The sequence below is a fragment of the Triturus cristatus genome, chromosome 12, assembly GCF_964204655.1.
Source record: "Triturus cristatus chromosome 12, aTriCri1.1, whole genome shotgun sequence".
NCBI lineage: Eukaryota > Metazoa > Chordata > Amphibia > Caudata > Salamandridae > Triturus > Triturus cristatus.
The window spans coordinates 65,094,486-65,115,950 of record NC_140595.1 but is presented as its reverse complement, the minus strand read 5'-3'; the positions used below and the strand labels follow the sequence as shown (position 1 = coordinate 65,115,950).

General features: G+C 45.8%; 1 protein-coding gene across 1 annotated transcript in view; it reads right to left on the bottom strand.

Moving 5' to 3' along the window:
• MUC16 (mucin 16, cell surface associated) overlaps positions 1-21,465 on the bottom strand; it is a 245,625-nt gene that overhangs the window by 94,363 nt on the left and 129,797 nt on the right. The window contains exons 10-12 of the mRNA XM_085637002.1: positions 19,971-20,102; positions 5,367-9,317; positions 4,679-4,810 (exon numbers count right to left, since the gene is read on the bottom strand). Of these exons, the coding sequence (XP_085493128.1) occupies positions 4,679-4,810; positions 5,367-9,317; positions 19,971-20,102 (4,215 nt within the window). The remainder of the gene's footprint in view (positions 1-4,678; positions 4,811-5,366; positions 9,318-19,970; positions 20,103-21,465) is intronic.

The following is a 21,465-nucleotide window of genomic DNA, read 5'->3' as shown; positions in this document are numbered from 1 at the left end:
TATAGGAGCAGCAGTGTGTGTGGTCTGTGCTGAAGTGCTTGAAGTAGTATCGGCTTCTGTGGTGGATGCATTACTGGCTCTGGAGCTTTCTGCTACAGTAATAGCAGTGACAGTGATTATCTCTGCTCCATTTATGGTAGTTTCTGCTGCTATAGTAGGTTCTGTAGCGCTTTTGGTGGCATCTGTTCCAGTAATAGGTGCTGCAGTGGTTCTTGTAACTTCTAGTGCTGTGGTAGGTATTGAAGTACCTGTAGTGGTTTTTACTGATGTGAAAGGTGCTGCACTGTCTCTGGTGGTCTCTGCCTCAGTTATAGGAGTGGCCATGCTTTGTGTGGTGTCCACTGTGCTTGATGTGGTTTCTGCTCCTGTTGTAAGTGCTGCAGTGCTTTTGGTTGACATTATTCCTGTAATAGGAATCACAGAACTTCCTCTGTTGTCTTGTGCTGTGGTAGGTTCTGAACTGTGTGCTAATGGCTCGGCTGATGGGGTAGATGTAGTAGTTCTGATTACTCCTCCTGTGGTGAGGGGTGCTGCTGTGGTTGTGGTGCTTTCGGCTCCCGGGCTTGGACTTGTAAAGCCTGTGATGATCCCGCCTGCTGTTGAACTTGCTGCAGTTGTTATTGTCACCCTTGCTGTTGTGTTAGGTGCTGGATTGCTTCTTGTGGTTTCTGATGCTGTTATAGGTGTTAGTGTGCTTGTAGTTGTCTCGGCTGCTGTGGTAAGTCCTGCACTGCCTCTGGTAGTTCCCGCTCCAGTAACAGGAGTATCAGTGCTCTTAGTGACCTCTGCTCCACTTGTGGAAGTCTTTGTTTCTGTGGTAGGTGAAACAGTATTTGTGGTGGCTTCTGCTCCTGTTGTAGCTGCCACCCTTTCCGTAGCCTCCGCCCCTGCAGTGCTACTTGTGGTTACCGGTGCTGACATACTTGACGTTGTCTCTGTTCCTGTGGTAGGTGGTGCAGAATTTCTAGTTATTCTCCCTGTGGTGGAAGGTGCTACAGTGGTTATGGTGCTTTCAGCTCCTGTAATACTTGCAGGGCTTGTGATGAAAGCGCTTGCTGATGTACCTGCTGCAGTTGGTGGAGAGGTCCTTGCTGCTGTCGTAGGTGCTGCAATGCTTGTCGAGACGTTTGCTGACGTTGTACGTGAACCAGTGCTTCTTGTGCTCTCTGGTGCTGTGGAAGGTGCTGAAGTGCTTGTAGTTATCTCGGCTGCTGTGGTAGTTCCCGCACTGCCTCTGGTAGTTTCTTCTCCAGTAATAGGAGTGACAGTGCCCTTGACAGTTGCTGTTCCTCTTGTAGAGGTCCCTGCTTCTGTTGTAGGTAAAAGAGTTTTGGTTGTAATTTCTGCCCCTGTGGTAGGTGCTGCTATGCTTTTGGTGGCCTCTAATCCTCTCGTGGTTACCAGCGCTATGGTAGGGGCTGAAGTGATTGAGGTGGTCTCTGTACCTGTGGTAGATGCTGCTGTAGTCCTGGTTATTCCACCCTCATCGGTAGTTGCTGCACTAGTTGTGCTTTCTGCTGCAGTAATGAGACCTAGAGTTGTGGATATCTGGCCTACTGTTGTTGTTGCTGCTGTTGTTATTGTGGTACTAGCTGTTGTGGTAGATGCAACGGTGAGTGTTGTGCTCTCTTCCCCTGTGGTGTCCCCTGGAGAGGTTGTGATGACCTCACGCCCTGTTGCAACTGTTGCCATGCTTGTGATGACCTCAGCTGTTGTAGCAGGCACTGCAGAACTTGTGGTAGCCTCTTCTACTGTAGACAGTGAAACAGTGCTTGTAGCACTTTCTGCTCCCTTTGTAGGTGCTGTAGTGGTTTTTGTAGTCTCTGCTACAGTAGCAAGTACTTCGGTGACTGTGGCGGTTGCTGATACTGCACTGGTTGAGGCATTACTTGCTGTTGCTTTCGCTCCTGTTGTAGGTGCTATAGTGATGTCAGTGACATCTAATTCTGTGGTAGGCAACACAATGGTTTTAGTGGTGTCTAATCCTGTGGCAGATGTTGCAGTTCCATCTGTGGTGCCAACGCCTGTGGTAGATGCCACAGTGGATGTGGTAGTTTCACCTTCTGTCGTCATTGCTACAGTGGGTGTGGTGCTTTCTGCTCCTGTACTAAGACTTGAAGTGCTTGTGTTGATCTTGCCTAATGGTGTAGTTGCAGCAGTTGATGGGATGGTACCTGTTGTTGTGGTAGTTGCTGCAACTACTGTGCTGCTCTCTGCTGTTGTGGTATGAATTGTAGTGGTTGTGGTTCTCTCGCCAACTGTCACTGGTGCAGTGGAGGTGGTTGCCGTGGACTCATGTCTCTTGATCAGTCCTTCGGTGCTTGTGGTAACCACTTGCGCTGTTAGAGGAGCAGCAGTACTATTAGTAGTGGTCGGTGGAGTTGTGTTGGCAGTGGCTGCATTTTTGGTAGTCATCATAGCTGTAGTAGGAATTGAAGTGATTTGGGGAGCAGTTGTAGTAGCTGCAGAGGTGCTGGTGGTCTCTGGACCTTTGGAAGGAGCTGTGGTGGTGGTCTGTGGAGCTGTGGTTGGAGCTGCGGTGCGTGAGGTGGTTTGTGGAGCTGCAGTGCTTGTGGAGGTCAGAGGAGCTGTGGTGGGTGCTGCAGTGCTTGTAGTGGGACCTACAATAGTGGTAAAGAATAACACATTTCAATTACAAGCTAACATTATAGATAGGCTTGAAAGCTTGAGGTGGAAAGGGAGCTGTGGGGTGCTACAAGTGCACAATTACTCTTTGGACACAAGCAAGAAGCAAGAATACGGATGTAGAATGCACATTTACACATTTGCTATTCTGTTTCAATGCACAATAATGAATGTGTGAGGCACAAGGTACACACAGTGCAGGGTCTTTGAGGAGATTCACCCAATAAACAGATACAACAGAGAAAGACACATTGCAGGCTGCTGTGTCCACCTGCCAGTTTCTTCTAGGTAATTGTTCAGGGCCTATATTTTCTACAAGATTGAGCAGTTATCTCAGTACCAAGTAGTCCATTACAAGTTAGTTGAGTTTGGCCTGAATTTGATTCTTCAGCTATCTACCCATTCAGGATGAGCGGACCACTATTAATTGACCCAATAATGTGTCCGCTTTCACTAAATTTGCTTTAAACAGCTCGTTGGAGGCTGTACATTTTTTTTACTCTAAGCCCTTCTCCAGTCAGTGTAAGACGCATTTTATAGGTTGTAAGTCAAAATATTGACCAAAGGAATATCAGTCTGGACATATATCGTCAAACTACACAAACACAGGGGAAATGGAGATTTACTATGATAACTGCACATCTACTTACCTTAGTAACAAAGTGCAAGCCAATATATTGTGGAGTCGCTATATGTGCAGGTCAATACTTAAAACTCAATATTTTTTAACCACATCAATTTTTACTTTGGGTCAATTTAATTTTGAATTTATTCAGATTAACCAAGAAGTCTCACAAATGAGATCATACAAATTTCATTCTAAATTTGCATTTTTAAAGGGTTGTTAGTAATAGGTAAAAGAACGTTGATTCGAAAATGTGAAAATCCTTTCTCATGAACATTCCATAGTCCTGCTGGCTTTTAATAGGAGACTGTGATATAATGCATATAATGGGAGGCAGAACACAACAGCACTTCAGAGTCTGCAACTGTAGTAACTCATTTGGATACTTCTGTCAAATTTCATTGCACAATTGGAGTGCTATAATTTCTTATTTCTGGTATAAAAGGCCACATTTAAGTATATTCCAAGCATGCATAGACTATGTGGAATACTCAGAAAAAATAGAAATGTCAGTTTTTACTAGTTCTACTGCCAGTGGAAGGAAGGATTAGAGCAAATTTACAAAGGTTTGTAGAGGTCCTTGAATAACGCAACACATTTTCGAGCTGTTCTAAGGGCCTTTTTAATCTATAGCTGGTTGTTGCACCTATTTGTTTTGATTTGAGTGACGCATTAGCAAGCACAAAAACTTAGTATATGTGGGGGACAGTATATTGTAGGGCCATAATACCATGAGCAAAAACTATCACTTGTAGTATATTCTCACCCAGGCCCAACACATAGAGGAAAATGTTAGATTTTTATAGGCAACTAACTACGGGCAACTACTCCGAGGGTCTAATACTGGTACGTCGTTAAGTCATTGCTTGGTTATCTTTTCTCTAAGTGGTCTTTTTTACAGAGATTATGTTCAGGTTCGATTTTACTTTGTGAGTGTTTACTAGTTCTTAAAGAATGTGATGAGGGTGACATTGTCAAAAAATGTGCCTAATTTATGTGCATTCTTCTGTTCATAATACACTATAATAAAGGTTTGATTAGCATTATTCCTTCTACTGACGCAGTCACAGGAGGCACTGGTGGTGTTTTTGCACCCATCAGGAGAAGTAACACTTTAACTGAAATGGCCTTTAAGAAAGTATAGCAAAAATAATTTCTGGCAAATGCAAAATCTTGTGGGTGGAGGTGGTCATCTGGTGATTGGCTTGTGATGTTATCATACACCCACCAAGATTAATGATTTTTCATCTGAGTGTAGAGAGGTCACGGGCTGATCCGTACACCTATCCTATCCCATTATTCCCAATATCCCCTCAAGGAAACTGCCTTATGTGCAGAGTGCACCCCCATGATTAGTGGTATCTACCAGGATTGACAGCTCATGTCCCACTATAGCCTTAGGCTTACCTTTGCTTGTCACTGTTGTTCCGATGGTTGTTGAGGTCAGTGTGGTCTGTTGAGTTGTTGTAGTGTTTCCCCCCGGAAGTTGCTCTGCTGGCTTGTCAGTCATAGGGACAATGACCTCTTCTGTTATTGGCCCTGTGTGAAAGACATTACACTTAGTGCTGGCACTGACTAAAGGAGTGGAGAGAAAGTTCTCAAGTTACAGATTTAAAGGTGGTGGTGACTAGGGTAGCGTTGAGCCAGGAAGCCCTCACTGATCCCTTACTAACGCCTCCGTGACATACATCCCAGAGCTGAGCATTCCATAGGTCGCCAATGCATCAGGGCCACATTTCAACAGGCTTGCAACAATGCCATGATTCCCAACTGAGGCAAATAAATCAGAAATAATCATTTTACTGAATTCTACATTTTCATATTCAGTTTCTGTCTTTGTTATTAACATGTTAAGGTGTATAGTTTAACGTGCAGTAAAACGTGTGCTAGAGATGCTCAGTAACAAAATGTAATAATGAGAGCATGCTTACTCAGCGGAGGATGTTCGATCCCAGCTCTGTCTCTTAAAGGCTCATTTCAAGGAAGGAAAACAGAAGCAGAGGCAGAGTTGTAAAAGTGCATACAGAGGAGAACAGTGACAGTGAAAGGCCAGGCTCAAACAAGAGAAAACGCTCTGCAGTAGCAAATATTGTACCTGCAGTTGCACTTGTTGCCTTTGTGTCTGCCGTGCGTGCTGCACTGCTTGTGGTTGCTTCTGGTGCTGTGAATAGTGCTGGAATGCCTGTGGTGAACGGTGCTGCTGTGGAAGGTGGTGACACTCGTGCAGTGGTCTCTGATACTATGGTAAGTGCAGAAGTGCTTTGAGTGCCTTCATGATTTGTGGTAGGGGTAGCTGTGATTTTGATGGTTTCTGGTGCTTTGCTTGATCCCAAAATGATTGTTGTCATTTCTGCTACTGTGGTAATTGCTGCAGTGTTTGTTGCAGTCCCTGGTGCTGTGGTACTTGCTGAAGAGCTTGTAGTTGTCTTGGATTCTGTGATAGGTGTTGCACTGCTTCTGGTGGTTTCTGTCCCAGTAATAGGAGTGGCACTGCGTGTGGTGGTCTCCACTCCACTTCTGGTGGTTTCTACTGCTACAGTAGGCACTTCTGCACTTTTAGTGGCCTCTGTTCCTTGCATAGGTGCTGCTGTGCTTCTTGAGATCTCTACCGTTGTGGTAGGTACTAAACTGCTTGTACTGGTCTTGGCTGATGTGAGAGATACTGCACTGCCACTGGTGGTTTCTGTACCAGTTAAAGGAGCAGCAGTGCTTTTGGCGACGTCCAGTCCTGTGACAGGTGCGGAAGTGATTGCAGTGTTCCTGGCTTTTGTGACAGGTGCTGCACTGCCTCTGGGTGTTTCTACACTATTTATAGGAGCGACAGTGCTCGTGATTTGCTCTGCAGTACTCAGTGTGGTTTCTGCTCCTGTTGTAAGTGCAGCAGGACTTTTGGTGGCCTCTGTTCCTGTAATAGGAGCTGGAGTGCTTCTTGTGTCCTCTAGTGCTGTGATGGGTGCTGAAGTGCTTGTCGTGCTCTCAGCTGCAGTGAAAAGTGCAGCGCGGCCCTTAGTGGTTTCCAAACCAGTAACAGAAGCGACAGTGCTCTTGGTGGTCTCAACTGCGCTTGTTGTGGCATTCGTTCCAGTAGTAAGTCCTGCAGTGCTTTTCGTGGCCACTATTCCTGTAATAGATGCTGCAGTGCTTCTTGTGGTCTCTTCTTCGGCGGTAGGTGCTGAAGTGCTTGTAGGGGTAGTGGTTGCTGTGGTAGGTGCAGCACTGGCTCTTGGGGTTTCTGCTCCAGTAAAGGTATTGGCGGTTGTCATCCCTGCTCCACTTATGGTGGTTTGTGCTCCTGTAGTAGGTGCTGCCGAACCTTCGGAGGCCTCTGTTCCTGTATTTGGTACTGTAGTGCCACTTGTGGTCTCCTGGGCTGCGGTGGGTACTGAAGATCTTGTAGTCCTCTCCGCTGATGTGATAGGTGCAGCTCTGCCAGTGGTGCTTTCTGTATCAGTTATAGGAGCAGCAGTGCGTGTGGTCTGTGCTGAAGTGCTTGAAGTAGTATCGGCTGCTGTGGTGGATGCATTACTGGCTCTGGAGCTTTCTGCTACAGTAATAGCAGTGGCAGTGATTATCTCTGCTCCATTTATGGTAGTTTCTGCTGCTGTAGTAGGTTCTGTAGCGCTTTTGGTGGCATCTGTTCCAGTAATAGGTGCTGCAGTGGTTCTTGTAACCTCTAGTGCTGTGGTAGGTATTGAAGTACCTGTAGTGGTTTTCACTGATGTGAAAGGTGCTGCACTGTCTCTGGTGGTTTCTGCCTCAGTTATAGGAGCGGCCATGCTTTGTGTGGTGTCCACTGTGCTTGATGTGGTTTCTGCTCCTGTTGTAAGTGCTGCAGTGCTTTTGGTTGACATTATTCCTGTAATAGGAATCACAGTACTTCCTCTGTTGTCTTGTGCTGTGGTAGGTTCTGAACTGTGTGCTAATGGCTCAACTGATGTGGTAGATGTAGTAGTTCTGATTACTCCTCCTGTGGTGAGGGGTGCTGCTGTGGTTGTGGTGCTTTCGGCTCCCGGGCTTGGACTTGTAAAGCCTGTGATGATCCCGCCTGCTGTTGAACTTGCTGCAGTTGTTATTGTCACCCTTGCTGTTGTGTTAGGTGCTGGATTGCTTCTTGTGGTTTCTGATGCTGTCATAGGTGTTAGTGTGCTTGTAGTTGTCTCGGCTGCTGTGGTAAGTCCTGCACTGCCTCTGGTAGTTCCTGCTCCAGTAACAGGAGTATCAGTGCTCTTAGTGACCTCTGCTCCACTTGTGGGAGTTCCTGCTTCTGTGGTAGGCGAAACAGTAGTTGTGTTGGCTTCTGCTCCTGTTGTAGGTGCCACGCTTTTGGTAGCCTCCGCCCCTATAGTGCTTCTTGTGGTTATCACTGCTGACGTAGTGGTCTCTATTGCTCTGGTAGATGCTGCAGTATTTCTAGTTATTCCATCAGTAGTGGAAGGTGTTGCAGTGGCTATGGTGCTTTCTGCTCCTGTAGAGCGTGTTGAGCTTGTACTGAAACTGCTTGCTGATGTACTTGATACGGTTAGCATAGAGGTCCCTCCTGTTTTAGTAGGTGCTGCAATGCTTATAGAGACATTGCCTGGTGTTGTAGGTGCAGCAGTGCTGCTTGTGCTCCCCGGTTCTATGGAAGGTGTTGAAGTACTTGTAGTTGCCTCGGCTGCTGTGGTAGTTCCTGCACTGCCTCTGGTTGTTTCTTCTCCAGTAATAGGAGCGACAGTGCCCTTGGTAGTCACTGTTCCTCTTGTGGGGGTTCCTGCTTCAGTTGTGGGTGCGAAAGTTATTGTTGTTGTTTCTGTTCCTGTGGTAGGGAAATCCATGCTTTTGGTGGCCTCGCCTCCTGTAGTGCTTCTTGTGGTTTCTAGCACTATTATAGGGTCTGAAGTGCTTGAGGTGGTCTCTGTACCTGTGGTAGACGCTGCAGTAGTCCCGGTTATTTCACCCGCTTTAGTAGTTGCTGCAGTAGTTGTGGTGCTGTCTGCTCCAGTGATTAGAGTTGTGGATATCTGGCCTACTGTTGCAGTTGCTGATATTGTTATTGTGGTGCTAGCTGTTGTGGTAGATGCTACAGTGACTGTTGTGCTCTCTGCTCCTGAGGTAGGCCCAGGAGACGTTGTGATGACCTCAGGCCCTGTTGTGACTGCTGCAGTGCTTGTGATTACCTCAGCTGTTGTAGTTGGCACTGCAGAACTTGTGGTAACCTCTGCTACTGTAAACAGTGAGACACTGCTTGTAGCCTTTTCCGCTCCCTTTGTAGGCGCTGTAGTACTTTTTGGGCCCTCCGCTCCTGTAGCAAATACTTCCGTGATGGCAGTAGTCGATGCCACTATGGTGGTTGAGGCACTATTTGCTGAGACTTTTGCTCCTGTAGTGTATGCTGTAGTGATTTTGGTGGTGTCTCCTTCTGTGGTAGGCAACGCAATTGTTTTAGCAGTGTATGATCCTGTGGCAGATGTTGCAGTTTCCTCTGTGGTGCCAGCTCCAGTGATAGATGCAACAGGGGTTGGGGTGGCTTCACCTTCTGTCGTTATTGCTGCATTGATTGTGGTGCTTTCAGTTCCTGCACTAAGACTTGAAGTGCTTGTGATGATCTTGTCTAATGGCGTTGTTGCAGCAGTCGTTGGGATGGTACCTGTTGTTGTGGTAGTTGCTGCAGCAATTGTGGTGCTCTCTGCTGTTGTGGTAGAGTTTGTAGGGGTTATGGTGCTCTCACCAGCTGTCACTGTTTCAGTAGAGATGGTTTTGTTGATTGGTCCATTTTTGCTTGTGCTAATCTCTTTAGCTGTCGTAGTAACAACAGCACTCATAGTTGTCGTTGGAGCTGTGTTGGCAGTGGCTGCATTTTTGGTAGTCCACTGAGCTGTGGTAGGAATTGATGTCATTTGGGTGGATTGGGGACCTTCCGAGGTGCTCCCTGGACCTTTGGTAGGAGCTGTGGTGGTGGTCTGTGGAGCTGTGGTAGGAGCTGCAGTGCTTGAAGTGGCTTGTGGAGCTGCAGTGCTTGTGGAGGTCTGTGGAACTGTGGTAGGTGCTGCAGTGCTTGTAGTGGGACCTACAATAGTGGTAAAGAAGAACACATTGTAATTAAAAGCTAATATCATAGACAAGCTTGAAAGCTTGAGTTGGAAAGGGAAATGTGAGATGCTACAAGTGCACAATTACTGTTTGCACACAAGCAAGAAGCAAGAATTGTGATGTAGTAATGCACATTTACACATTTGCTGTTCTGTTTCAATGCACAATAATGAATGAGTGAGGCACAAGGCACACACGGTGCAGGGCTCTTGGGGAGATTTAGCCAATAGAGAGATACAACAGAGAAAGACACATTGCAAGCTATAGTGTCCTCCTGTTCTTTTCTTCTAGGTAAATGTTTGGGCCTGCATTCTCTGCAGCATAAGTCAAAATATTGACCAAAGAAATATCAGTCTGGACATACATCGTCAAACTACGCAAATGCAGGGGAAATTGAGATTAAATATGACAAAGTCACATCTACTTATCTTAGTATATAGTGCCAGTCAATATATTGTGGAGTCGCTATATGTGCAGGTCAATACTTAAAACTATAAATTTTTTAACCACATGCATTTTAACTTTCGGTAAACTCAATTTCAACTTTATTCAGATTACCCAAGAAGTCTCAAAAGTTATTATACAAAATTCATAAAAAGGTTTATATTTTTAAACGGTCGTTAGTAAACAGGTAAAAGTAAGTTGTTTCCAAAAATTTAATATTTCCCATGAAAAACCTATATCCCTGCTAGCTTATACCAGGAAACTGCGATATAATGTATATTTTGCCAGGCAGAACACAGCAGCACTTCAGAGCCTACAGCAGCAGGAATATATTTGGATATTTATGTCAAGTTTCAATGAATTACACAATCAGAGTGCTGTCATTTCTTAATTCTGGTATAAAAGGTCTACATACATGTAGCAGGCACAGACTACTTGGAAGATTCAGAAACAAATACAAATGTGCCTCTTTACTAGCTCTACTTCCAGTGGAAGCAAGGATTAGAGCACATATACAAAGGTTTGTGGAGACCCTTGAGCAAAGCAACACATTTGTGAGCTGTTCTGATGGCCTTTTTCATCTATAGTTGATTGTTCCGCCTGTTGGTTTCGATGTGAGTCATGCATTAGCAAGCGCAAAGCCTTAGTAATTGGGGACAGTATTTTGAGGGGCAATAATGCCATGAGCAGAAACCATCACTTGTAGTATAATTTCATCCTGGTCCAAAGCATAAGGAAAGATGTTAGATTTTTAAGGCAACTAACTACTAGCACCTACTCCGATGGTCTAATGCTGCTACTTGGTTAGTCATTCCTTGGACATTATGTTAGGTTTATGTTCAGGTTCGATTCAGGTCTGTCTCTACTTGTTCTTAAAAAATATGACAAGGGTGACATCGTAAAAAAATATGCGTTATTTACGTACGTTCTGTTCATAGTACTCTGTGCTAATGGTTTGCTTAGCATCCTTTCTTCTTGTCACAGTCAGAGGAAGCGGTGAGGGTGTTTTTGCACCCAGCAAGTGAAGTAACATTTTAACTGAAATTGCCTTTAACAAAGTTAAGGAAAACTAATTTTTGGCAAATACAACTTCTTGGAGGTGGATGTGGTCAGCTGGGGATTGGCTGGTGATGTCATCAGACACCCACCAAGATCAAAGATTCTTCGTCTGAGTGTAGGGAGGTCACATGTTAATCCGTACACCCATCTTACCCCATCATTCCCAATATCCCCCAAGAAACCCACTTATTTGCAGAGTGCACCCCCCCCCCCCCTACCAGGATTGACAGCTCATGTCCCACTATGGCCCTACACTTAGTGCTGGCACTGACTAAACGAGTGAAATGGAAAAGAACATTTCATTTGCTCTCAAGTTACAGATTTAAAAATGGCGGTGACTTGCGTTGTGTTGAGCCAGTAAGCCCTCACTGAGCTCTTATCAACGCCTCCGTGACATGCATTTCAGAGCTGAGCATTCCATAGGTCGCCCATGCATCAGGGCCACATTACAACAGGCTTGCAACAATGCCATGATTCCCAAAGGAGGCAAATAAAGCAGAAATAATCATTCCACTGAACTCTACATTTTCATTTTCAGTGTCTGTCTTTATTATTAAACTGTTATACTGTATAGTTTCCATTTACTTAAATGTTTGCTGCTGATTCCTATAAAGCAAGTGCAATAATGAGCAAGTTTGTTCAGAGAGTGATAGTCAATCCCGGCTTAAGTCTTTTACAGGCGTATTCTAAAGAAGGAAAATTAACGCTTTTTAGGGAAACACAGAAGTCCAGGGATTCATATTAAAGTGCCTGTTTGCTCCTGAGAGGTGCAGTTACTTCCCCGCTAAATATATTGCCGTAGTCATTAGAAGTGCAGATACTCTTCTATTCAAATAGTTTAAGTGCAAATACTCAATACTAGATATTCCCTAGTAGGTAAAGCTGTGACAGATCATACAGAGGAGAACAGTGACAGTGAAAAGCCAGGATCAAACAAGATGAAACATCCTACAGTAATAAATATTGTACCTGCAGTTGCACTTGTGGTCTTTGTGTCTGCCGTGCGGGCTGCGCTGCTTGTGGTTGCTTCTGGTGCTGTGAATGGTGCTGGAATGCCTGTGGTGAACCGTGCTGCAGTGGAAGGTGAGGATGCTTGTGCAGTGGTCTCTGATACTATCGTAAGTGCAGAAGTGTATTTTGTGACCTTTTGTTCTGTAGTAGGGGTAGATGCGATTTTGATGGTCTCTGGTGCTTTGCTTGATCCCAAAGCGCTTGTTGTAGTGTCTGCTACTGTGGTCATCACAGCAGTACTTCTTGGAGTCCCAGGTGCTGTGGTATGTGCTGAAGTGCTTTGAGTGGTCTTGTCTTCTGCGGTAGGTGTTGCACTGCCTCTGGTGATTTCTACTACAGGAATAGTAATGGTAGTCTCTGCTCCAGCTATGGAGGTTTCTGCTCCTCTAGTAGGTGCCTCAAAGGTTTTAGTGGCCTCTAGTTTGGTGGTAGGTACTGAAGTCCTTGTAGTGGTCGTGGTTGCTGTGGTAGGTGCTGCACTATCCTTGCTGGTTTCTGCAATAATGATAGGAGTGGCAGTGCTGGTGGTGGTCTCTGCTCCACTTGTAGTTGGTTCTGTTACTGTAGTGGGTGATACAGCACGTTCAGTGGCCTGTGCACCTGCAATAGGTGCTACATTGCTTCTTGTGGCCTCTTGTGCTGTGGTAGGCAATAAAGCACTTGTGGTGGTCTCAGCAGATGTGACAGATGCCTTGCTGCCTCTGGTGGGTTCTGCAGCAGTTATAGGAATAGCAGTGCTTTTAGCAGCCTCTGGTGCTGTGGTTGGTGTAAGTTCTGCAGTGCTTTTGGTGGCCACTATTTCTGTAATGCGTGCTGTGAGGCTTTTTGTGGCCTGTAATGCTGTGACAGGTGCTGATGTGTGCTCAGTGGCCTCAGCTACACCGATAGGTGCTGTACTACTCTTGGTGGTTTCTGAAACACTAATTGTAGCTGCAGATGTCTTGGTGGTCGCCACTGAGATTGTTGTGGTTTCAACTCCTGTAGTAAGTGCTGCAACGCTTTTGGTGGCCTCTGTTCCTGTAATAGCGTCTGCTGTGTCTCTTGTGGCCTCTGCTTCGGCGGTAGGTGCTGAAGTGCTTGAAGTGGTCTTGGCTGCTGTGGTAGGTGCAGAACTGATTCTGGTGATTTCCACTCCAGTAATAGGAGTGGCAGTGTTTGTCTCCCCTCCAGTCATGGGAGTGTCTCCTCCTGTAGGTGGTGCTACAGAGGTTTTAGTGGCCTCTAATGCTGTGATAAGTGCTGAGGTGTGTGCAGTGGTCTCAGCCACAGTGATAGGTGCTGCACTACTCCTGGATGTTTCTGAAGCACTAAGGGGAGCTGCAGTGCTCTTGATGGTCTCCGCTGTGATTGTTGTAGTTTCAACTCCCGTGGTAAGTGCTGCAGGGCTTTTGGTGACCTCTGTTCCTGTAATAGCTTCTGCAGTGCCTCGTGTGGCATCCGCTTCTGTGGTAGGTGCTGAAGTGCTTGAAGTGGTCTTGGCTGCTGTGGTTGGTGCAGAACTGGTTCTGGTGGTTACCACTCCAGTAATCGGAGTAGCAGTGGTTACTGCTCGTGAAGGTGGTGCTACAGAGCTTTTAGTGGCCTCTAGTTCTGTGGTAGGTTCTGAAGTGCTTGTAGTGGTAGTGGTTGCTGTGGTAGGTGGAGAACTGGCTCTGGTAGTTTCCGCTACAGTAATATGAGTGGTAATGGTCGCCTCGGCTTCAGTTAACGTGGTTTCTGCTTCTCTAGTAGGTGCTTCAGATGATTTAGTGGCCTCTAGTTCTGTGGTAGGTGTTGCAGTGCTTGTAGTGGTCGTGGTTGCTGTAGTAGGTGCTGCACTGCCCCTGCTGGTTTCTGCACCAGTGAAAGGAGTGGCAGTGTTTCTGATGGTCTCTGCTCCACTTGTGGTAGTTTCTGTTACTGTAGTGGGCGATGCACCACTTTTGGTGGCCTTTGTATTTGTAATAGGTGCTACAGTGCTTCTTGTGACCTCTTGTGCTGTGCTAGGCAATAAAGCACTTATGGTGGTCTCAGCAGATGTGACAGATGGCTTGCTGCCTCTGGTGGTTTCTGCACCAGTTATAGAAGCAGCAGTGCTTTGGGCGGCCTCTAGTGCGGTGGTAGGTGTACTTTCTGCAGTACTTTTGGAGGTGACTATTTCTGTAATAGCTGCTGTAGTGCTTTGTGTGTGCTCTGCTGCTGTTGTAGGTGCTGGACTGGCTATATTGATTCTGGCTGCTGTGGTAGGTGCAGAACTGGATCTGGTGGTTTCTGCTCCTGTAATAGGATTGGCAGTGGTTGTCTCTGCTCCAGTTATGGTGGTTTCTGGTCCCGAAGAAGGTCCTTCAGAGGTTTTAGAGGCCTCTAGTCCTGTGGTAGGTGCTGAAGTGCTTGTAGTGGTTGTGGTTCTTATGGTAGGTGCTGCACTGCCCCTGGTGGTTTCTGCACCAATGATAGCAGTGGCAGTGCTTGTGGTGGTCTCCGCTCCACTTGTGCTGGTTTCTGCTACTGTAGTAGGTGATGCAGCGCTTTCAGTGGCCTTTGTATCCGTAATAGGTGCTACAGTGCTTCTTGTGACCTCTTGTGCTATAGTAGGTAATAGAGTGATTGTGGTGGTCTCAGCAGATGTGACCGATGCTTTGTTGCCGCTTGTAGTTTCTGCACCAGTTATAGGAGCAGCAGTGCTTTGGCTGGCCTCTAGTGCTGTGGTAGGTGTACGTTCTGCAGTGCTTTTGGTGGTCACTCTTTCTGAAATAGCTGCTGTGGTGCTTCTTGTGGTCTCTGCTGCTGTTGTAGATTCAGAAGTGCTTGGGGTAGTCTTAGCTATTGTGGTAGGTGCAAAACTGGTTCTGATGGTTTCAGCTCCAGTAATAGGAGTGGTGGTCTCTCCTCCAGTTATCGTGGTTTCTGCTCCTCTAGTAGGTGCTTCAGAGGTTTTAGTGGCCTCTAGCTCTGTGGTAGGTGTTGTAGTGCTTGTAGAGGTTGTGGTTGGTGGTGCATTTCCCCTGCTGGTTTCTGCATCAGTGATAGGAGTGACAGTGCGTGTTGTGGTCTCTGTTCCACTTGTGGTGATTTCTGCTACTGTAGTGGGTGTTGCAGCGCTTTCGGAGGCCTTGGTACCTGTAAATGGTGCTACAGTGCTTCTTGTGACCTCTTGTGCTGTGGTAGGTAATAAAATGCTTGTGGTGGTCTCAGCTGATGTGACGGATGCTACACTGATACTGGTTGTTTTTCCACCAGTTTTAGGAGCAGCAGAGCTTTGGGTGGCCTCTAGTGGTGTGGTAGGTGTAAGTTCTGCAGCGCTTTTGGAGATGGCTAGTTCTGTAATTGGTGATATGGGGCTTCTAGTGACCTCTAATGCTGTAGTACGTGCTAAGGTGTGTGCAGTGAGCTCAGCTACAGTGATAGGTACTGCACTCCCCTTGGTGGTTTCTGAAGCCCCAAGAGGAGCTGCAGTGGTCTTGGTGGTCTTCACTGTGATTGATGTGGGTTCAACTCCTGTAGAAAGTGCTTTCGGGCTTTTGGTGGCCACCATTCGTGTAATAGTAGCTGCAGTGCTGCTTGTGGCCTCTGCTGCTGTGGTAGGTGCTGAAGTGCTTGGAGTGGTCTTGGCTGCTGTGGTAGGTGGAGAACCGATTCCGGTGGTTTCCTCTCCAGTAATAGTGGTAGCAGTGGTTGTCTCTGCTCCAGTTCTGGAGATATCTGCTCCTGTAGTAGGTGCTACAGAGCTTTGAGTGGCCTCTATTTTTGTGTTAGGTGCTGAAGTGCTTGTAGTGGCCGTGATTGCTGTGGTTGGTGCGGCACTGCCCCTAGTGGTTCCTGTGCCAATTATAGGATTGGCAGTTATTGTAGTGGTCTTTGCTTCACTTGTGGTGGTTTCTGCTCCTGTAGTGGGTGTTGCTGCACTTTTGGTGGCCTCTGTTCTTGTGATAGGTTTTGCCATGCTTCTTGTGGCATCTGGTGCTATGGTAGGTACTGATGTGCTTGTAGTGGTCTTGAGTAATGTGGTAGTTGCCGCACTGCCTCTAGTGGTTTTTGCAGCAGTGATAGGAGTAGCAGTGCTTTTGGTGGCCTCTAGTGGTGTGATCATTACTAAAGTGCTTGTAGTGGACTTTGCTGCTGTAGTAGGTTCTGCACTGCCTTTGGTAGTTTCCACACCAGTAATAGGAGCGGCATTGCTGTTGGTGGTCTCCGTATTGCTTATTGTGGTTACTGCTCCTGTTGTAAGTGCTGGAGTGCTTTTGGTGGCCGCTATTTCTGTCATCCTTATTGCAGCACTTGCCCTGGCCTCTTGTGTGGTAGTAGGTTCTGAATTGCCAGTTAAGGTCCCCGCTGCTGTGGTAGATGATATAGTGGTTCTTACGGTCCCCTCTGCTGTGTGAGAGCAAATAGCGGTTCTGCTTATTTCTCCTGTGGTGGAAGGTGCTGCTGTGGTTGTGGTGCTTTCTGCTCCCATGCTAATGCTTGTAGAGCCTGTGAAGATTCCTTCTGCTCTTGTACTTGCTGCAGTTGCTATAGTGGCCACTCCTGTTGTGGTTGGTGCTGTAATGATTCTACTGGTTTCTGGTGCTGTGGCTACTGCTGGACTGCTTGTACTTGTCTCGGCTCCTGTGATAGGTCCTGCACTGACTCTGGAAGTTTTCTCTCCAGTAATAGGAACAGCAGTGCTCTTGGTGGGTTCTGCTCCTCTTGTGGTTGTGCCTGCTTCTGTGGGAGGTGAAACAGTACTTGTGATAGTTTCTGTTGCCGTGGTGAGTGATGCCATGCTTTTGGTATCCTCTACACCTGTAGTGCTTCTTGTGGTTTCCAGTGCTAGGAGAGATGGTGAAGTGCTTGAAGTGGTCTCTGTCGCTGCAGTAGTCCTGGGAAATCCACCCGCTTCTGTAGTTGCTGCAGTAGTTGTGGTGTTGTCTGCTCCAGTAATCAGACCTAGAGTTGTGGATATCTGGCCTACTGTTGTCGTTACGGCCGTTGATATTGTGGTACTAGCTGTTGAGGTAGATGCAAGGGTGACTGTGGTTCTCTCTGCTCCTGTGATATCCCCAGGAGAGATTGTAATGACCTCTTGCTCTGTTGCGACTGCTGCAGTGCTTGTGATGACCTCAGCTGTTGTACTAGGCACTGTAGTACTTGTGGTAGCCTCTTCTACTGTAGACAGTGAAACAGTGCTTGTAGCACTTTCTACTCCCTCCTTAGGTGCTGTAGTACTTTTTGGGCTCTCTCCTCCTGTGGAAAGTACTTCCATGACCTTGGTGGTTGCTGCCTCTGTGGTGGTTGAGACAGTACTTGCCATAGCTTTTGCTCTGGTAGTATTTGCTGTAGTGACGTTTATCGTGTCTCCTTCCGTGGTAGGCAATACAATGGTTTTAGTGGTGTCTGATCCTGTGGCAGATGTTGTGAATCCCTCTGTAGTGCCAGCTCCTGTGGTAGATGTCACAGTGGTCGTGGTCATTTCACTTCCTGTCATCTTTGCTGGAGTGGTTGTGGTGCTGTCTGCTCTTGCGCTAAGAATTGAAGTGCTTGTGATGATCTTTCCTAATGGTGGCGTTGCAGTTGAAGCAGTTGCTGGGATGGTATCTGTTGTGGTAGTTGCTGCAGCAATCGTTGTGCTCTCTGATGTTATGGTAGGGTTTGTAGGGATTATGGTGCTCTCACCAGCTGTCACTGTTGCAGTAAATGACGTTTTGTTGGACTCTGGCCTTTTGGTCAGTCCGTCAATGCTTGTGGTAATCTCCTTAGCTGTCGTAGGAACATTGGTACGCTTCATGGTCGGTGGAGCTGTGTTGACAATGGCTGCAGTTTTGATAGTTATGAGAGCTGTGGTAGGAATCAAAGTGATTTGGGTGGTTTGAGGAGCATTTGTAGTAGCTGCGAAGGTGCTGGTGGTCTCTGGACCTGTGATAGGAGCTGTGGTGGTGGTCTGTGGAGCTGGGATAGGAGCTGCAGTGCTTGAGGTGGTTTGTGGTGCTGCAGTGCTTGTGGAGGTTTGTGGAGCTGTGGTAGGAGCTGCGGTGCTTGAGGTGGTTTGTGGTGCCGCAGTGCTTGTGGAGGTCTGTAGGGCTGTGGTAGGTGCTGCAGTGAATGTAGTGGGCCCTATAGTAGTGGCAAAGAAGAACACATTGCGATTATAAGCTCATATCATAGACAGGCTTGAAAACTTGAGGTGGAAAGGGAGTTACGGGGTGCTACACATGTGCAGTTACTGTTTGCACACTTAAAAGAAGCAAGAATTGTGATGTAGTAATGCACATTTACACATTTGCTGGTCTGTTTCAATGCACAATAAAGAATGTGTGAGGCACATGGCACACACGGTGCAGGGCCCTTGGGGAGATTCAGCCAATAGAGAGATACAACAGAGAAATACACATTGCAGGCTGCTGTGTCCACCTGCCCTTTTCTTCTAGGTAAATGTTCAGGGCCTATATTTTCTACAACGTTTATCAGTCATCTCAGTACCAAGGAGTCAATTACAAGTTAGTTGATTTTTGCCTGAATTGCACTCTCCAGTTATCCACCCATTTGGGATTAGCGGAGCAGTAGTAATTGACCCAATAATGAGTCTTGCTGCTTTCAATTAGATTTACAAAGCCTGTAGGAAGCCATAAGATTGTTTTTACCCTGGCCCCTTCTCCATTCAGAGGAAAGATGCATTTTATAGGTTGTAAGTCAAAATATTGACTAGAGCATTATCAGCCTGGACATATATCGTCGAGAAACTCAAACGCAGGGGAAATGGAGAGTTACTATCATAACTGCACATCTACTTACCTTAGTAATATAGTGCAGTCAAAATACTGTGAAGTCGCTATATGTGCAGGTCAATACTTAAAACTCAATATTTTTTAACCACTTTACTTTTAACAATTGGTAAATACAATTAAGACTTCATTCAGATTAACCGAGAGGTCCCACCAAACTGATCATAGAAACTTCATAAATGTTTTACATTTTTAAAGGGTGGTTAGTAAATAAGTGAAAGAAAATTGATTCCAAAATGTAAAAATCTTTCCCATGAGAATTCCATAGCACTGTTAACTTATAACAGGAAACTGTGATATAATATGTATATATTGGCAGGCAGAACACAACAGCACTTCAGAGCCTATAACAGTAGGAATTTATCTGGATATTTACGTAAAGTTTCATTACACAATTAGAGTGCTGACATTTCTTCTGGAATACATGGCCTTATTTAAGTATGTTCCAAGCATGCATAGACTGCGTAGAAGGATCAGAAACAAATACAAATGTCCCTCTTTACTAGCTCTCCTTCCAGTGGAAGCAAGGATTAGAGCAAATTTACAAAGGTTTGTGGAGACCCTTGAGCAACGCAACACATTTTAGAGATGTTCTGATGGTCTTTATAATCTATAGTTGATCGTTGCGCCTGTTGGTTTCGCTTTGAGTCATCCATTAGCAAGCGCAAAACCTTAGTAATTGGGGACAGTATTTTGTGCGGCCATTATACCATGAGCAGAAACCATCACTTGGAATATCTTCTCATACTGGTAAAAAGCATAAGGAAAAATTTAAAATTTTTAAAGGCAACTAACTATGAACACATACTCCGAAGATCTAATGCTGCTGCTTCGTAAGTCTTTTCTTGGTTATCCGTTCTCTTATTGTGTTTTTTTGCAGAGATTATGTTGAGGTTCGATTTAGCTCTTTGGTTGTCTATTGGTTCTTAAAGAATGCGACGAGGGTGGCATTGTCAAAAAATTTGCTTGGTTTACCTACAGTGATCTGTTCATAGTACTCTATGCTAAAGGTTTGCTTAGCATCCTTTCTTCTCGTCACAGTCAGAGGAAGTGGTGAGGGCTTTTTTTGCACCCATCAGGTGAAGTAACATTTTAACTGAAATTGCCTTTATCACAGTAAAAACGAATTTCTGGCAAATACAACTTTTGGGGGTGGATGTTGTCACCTGGTGATAGGCTGGTGATGTCATCACAGATCCACCAAGATCAATAATTTTTTGTCTGAGTTAAGGGAGTTCACGGTTAATCAGTACACCCATCCTACCCCATCACTCCTATTATCCCCAAAGAAACCCCCTTAAGTGCAGAGTGCACCCCATGATTAGTGGTATCTACCAGGATTGACAGCTCATGTCCCACTATAGCCTTAGTCTTACCTTTGCTTGTCACTGTTGTTCCGATGGTTGTTGAGGTCAGTGTGGTTTGTTGAGTTGTTGTAGTGTTTCCCCCCGGAAGTTGCTCTGCTGGCTTCTCAGTTATAGGGACAATGACCTCTTCTGTTATTGGGCCTGTGTGAAATACATTACACTTAGTGCTGGCACTGACAGAAGGAGTGGAAAGGAAAGAACATTTAATTTGCTCATAAGTTACAGATTTAAAGGTGGAGGTGACTAGAGTAGGGTTGAGCCAGGAAGCCTTCACTGAGCACTTAACAACGCCTCCATGACATACATTCCAGAGTTGAGCATTCCATAGGTCTCCCATGCATCAGGGCCACATTACAACAGGCTTGCAACAATGCCAAGATTCCCAAATGTGGCAAATAAAGCAGAAATAATCATTCCAGTGAACTCTACATTTACATTTTCAGTGTCCATCTTTATTATTAAACTGTTATACTGTATAGTATAACATTTACTTAAGTGTTTGTTATTGATTTTTATTAAATAATACGCAATAAGGAGCATGTTTGCTCAGCGGGTGATAGTCAATCCTGGCTTTCGTCTTTTACTGGTTTATTCCAAAGAAGGAAAACAAATGCTTTTGAGGGAAACATAAAAGTCCAGGAACTTACTATTAAAATACCGGGTTGGTCTTGAGAAGTGCAGTTACTCCCCCATTAAATATATTGCAGGAGTCCTGAGAAGTGTAGATTGTGTTCTATTCAAATAGTTCAAGTGCAAATACTCACTACCAGATTGCACCTGCCCATGTAAAGCACAGAGGAAAACAGAAGTAGAGAGGTAAAGTGGTGACAGAGCATACAGAGGAGAATGGTGACAGTGAAAGGCCAGGATCAAACAAGAGAAAACGTCCTACAGTAATAAATATTGTACCTGTAGTTGCACTTATGGTCTTTGTGTCTGCCGTGCGGGCTGAACTGCTTGTGGTTTCTTCTGTTGCTGTGAATGGTGCTGGAATGCCTGTGGTGAACCGTGCTGCAGTGGAAGGTGAGGATGCTTGTGCAGTGGTCTCTGATACTATGGTAAGTGCAGAAGCGTGTTTTGTGACCTCTTGTTCTGTACTAGGTGTAGATGAGATTTTGATGGTCTCTGTTGCTTTGCTTGATCCCAAAGTGCCTGTTGTAGTGTCTGCTACAGTGGTGGTCACTGCAGTACTTCTTGTAGTCCCAGGTGCTGTGGTATCTTCTCTGGAAGTTACCGCTTCAGTAGTAGGAGTGGCAGTGCTTGTGGTAGTCTCCACTTCAATTAGGGTGGTTTCTGTTACGGTAGTAGGTGACTGAGCACTTTCGGTGGCCTTTGAACCTGCAATGGGTACTACAGAACTTCTTGTGACCTCTTGTGCTGTGCTAGGTAATAAAATGCTTGTGGTGGTCTCAGCAGATGTGACTGCTGCAGTGCTTTGTGTGGCTTCTACTGCTGTAGTAGGTAGTGGAGTGGGTAGAGTGATTCTGGCTGCTGTGGTAGGTGC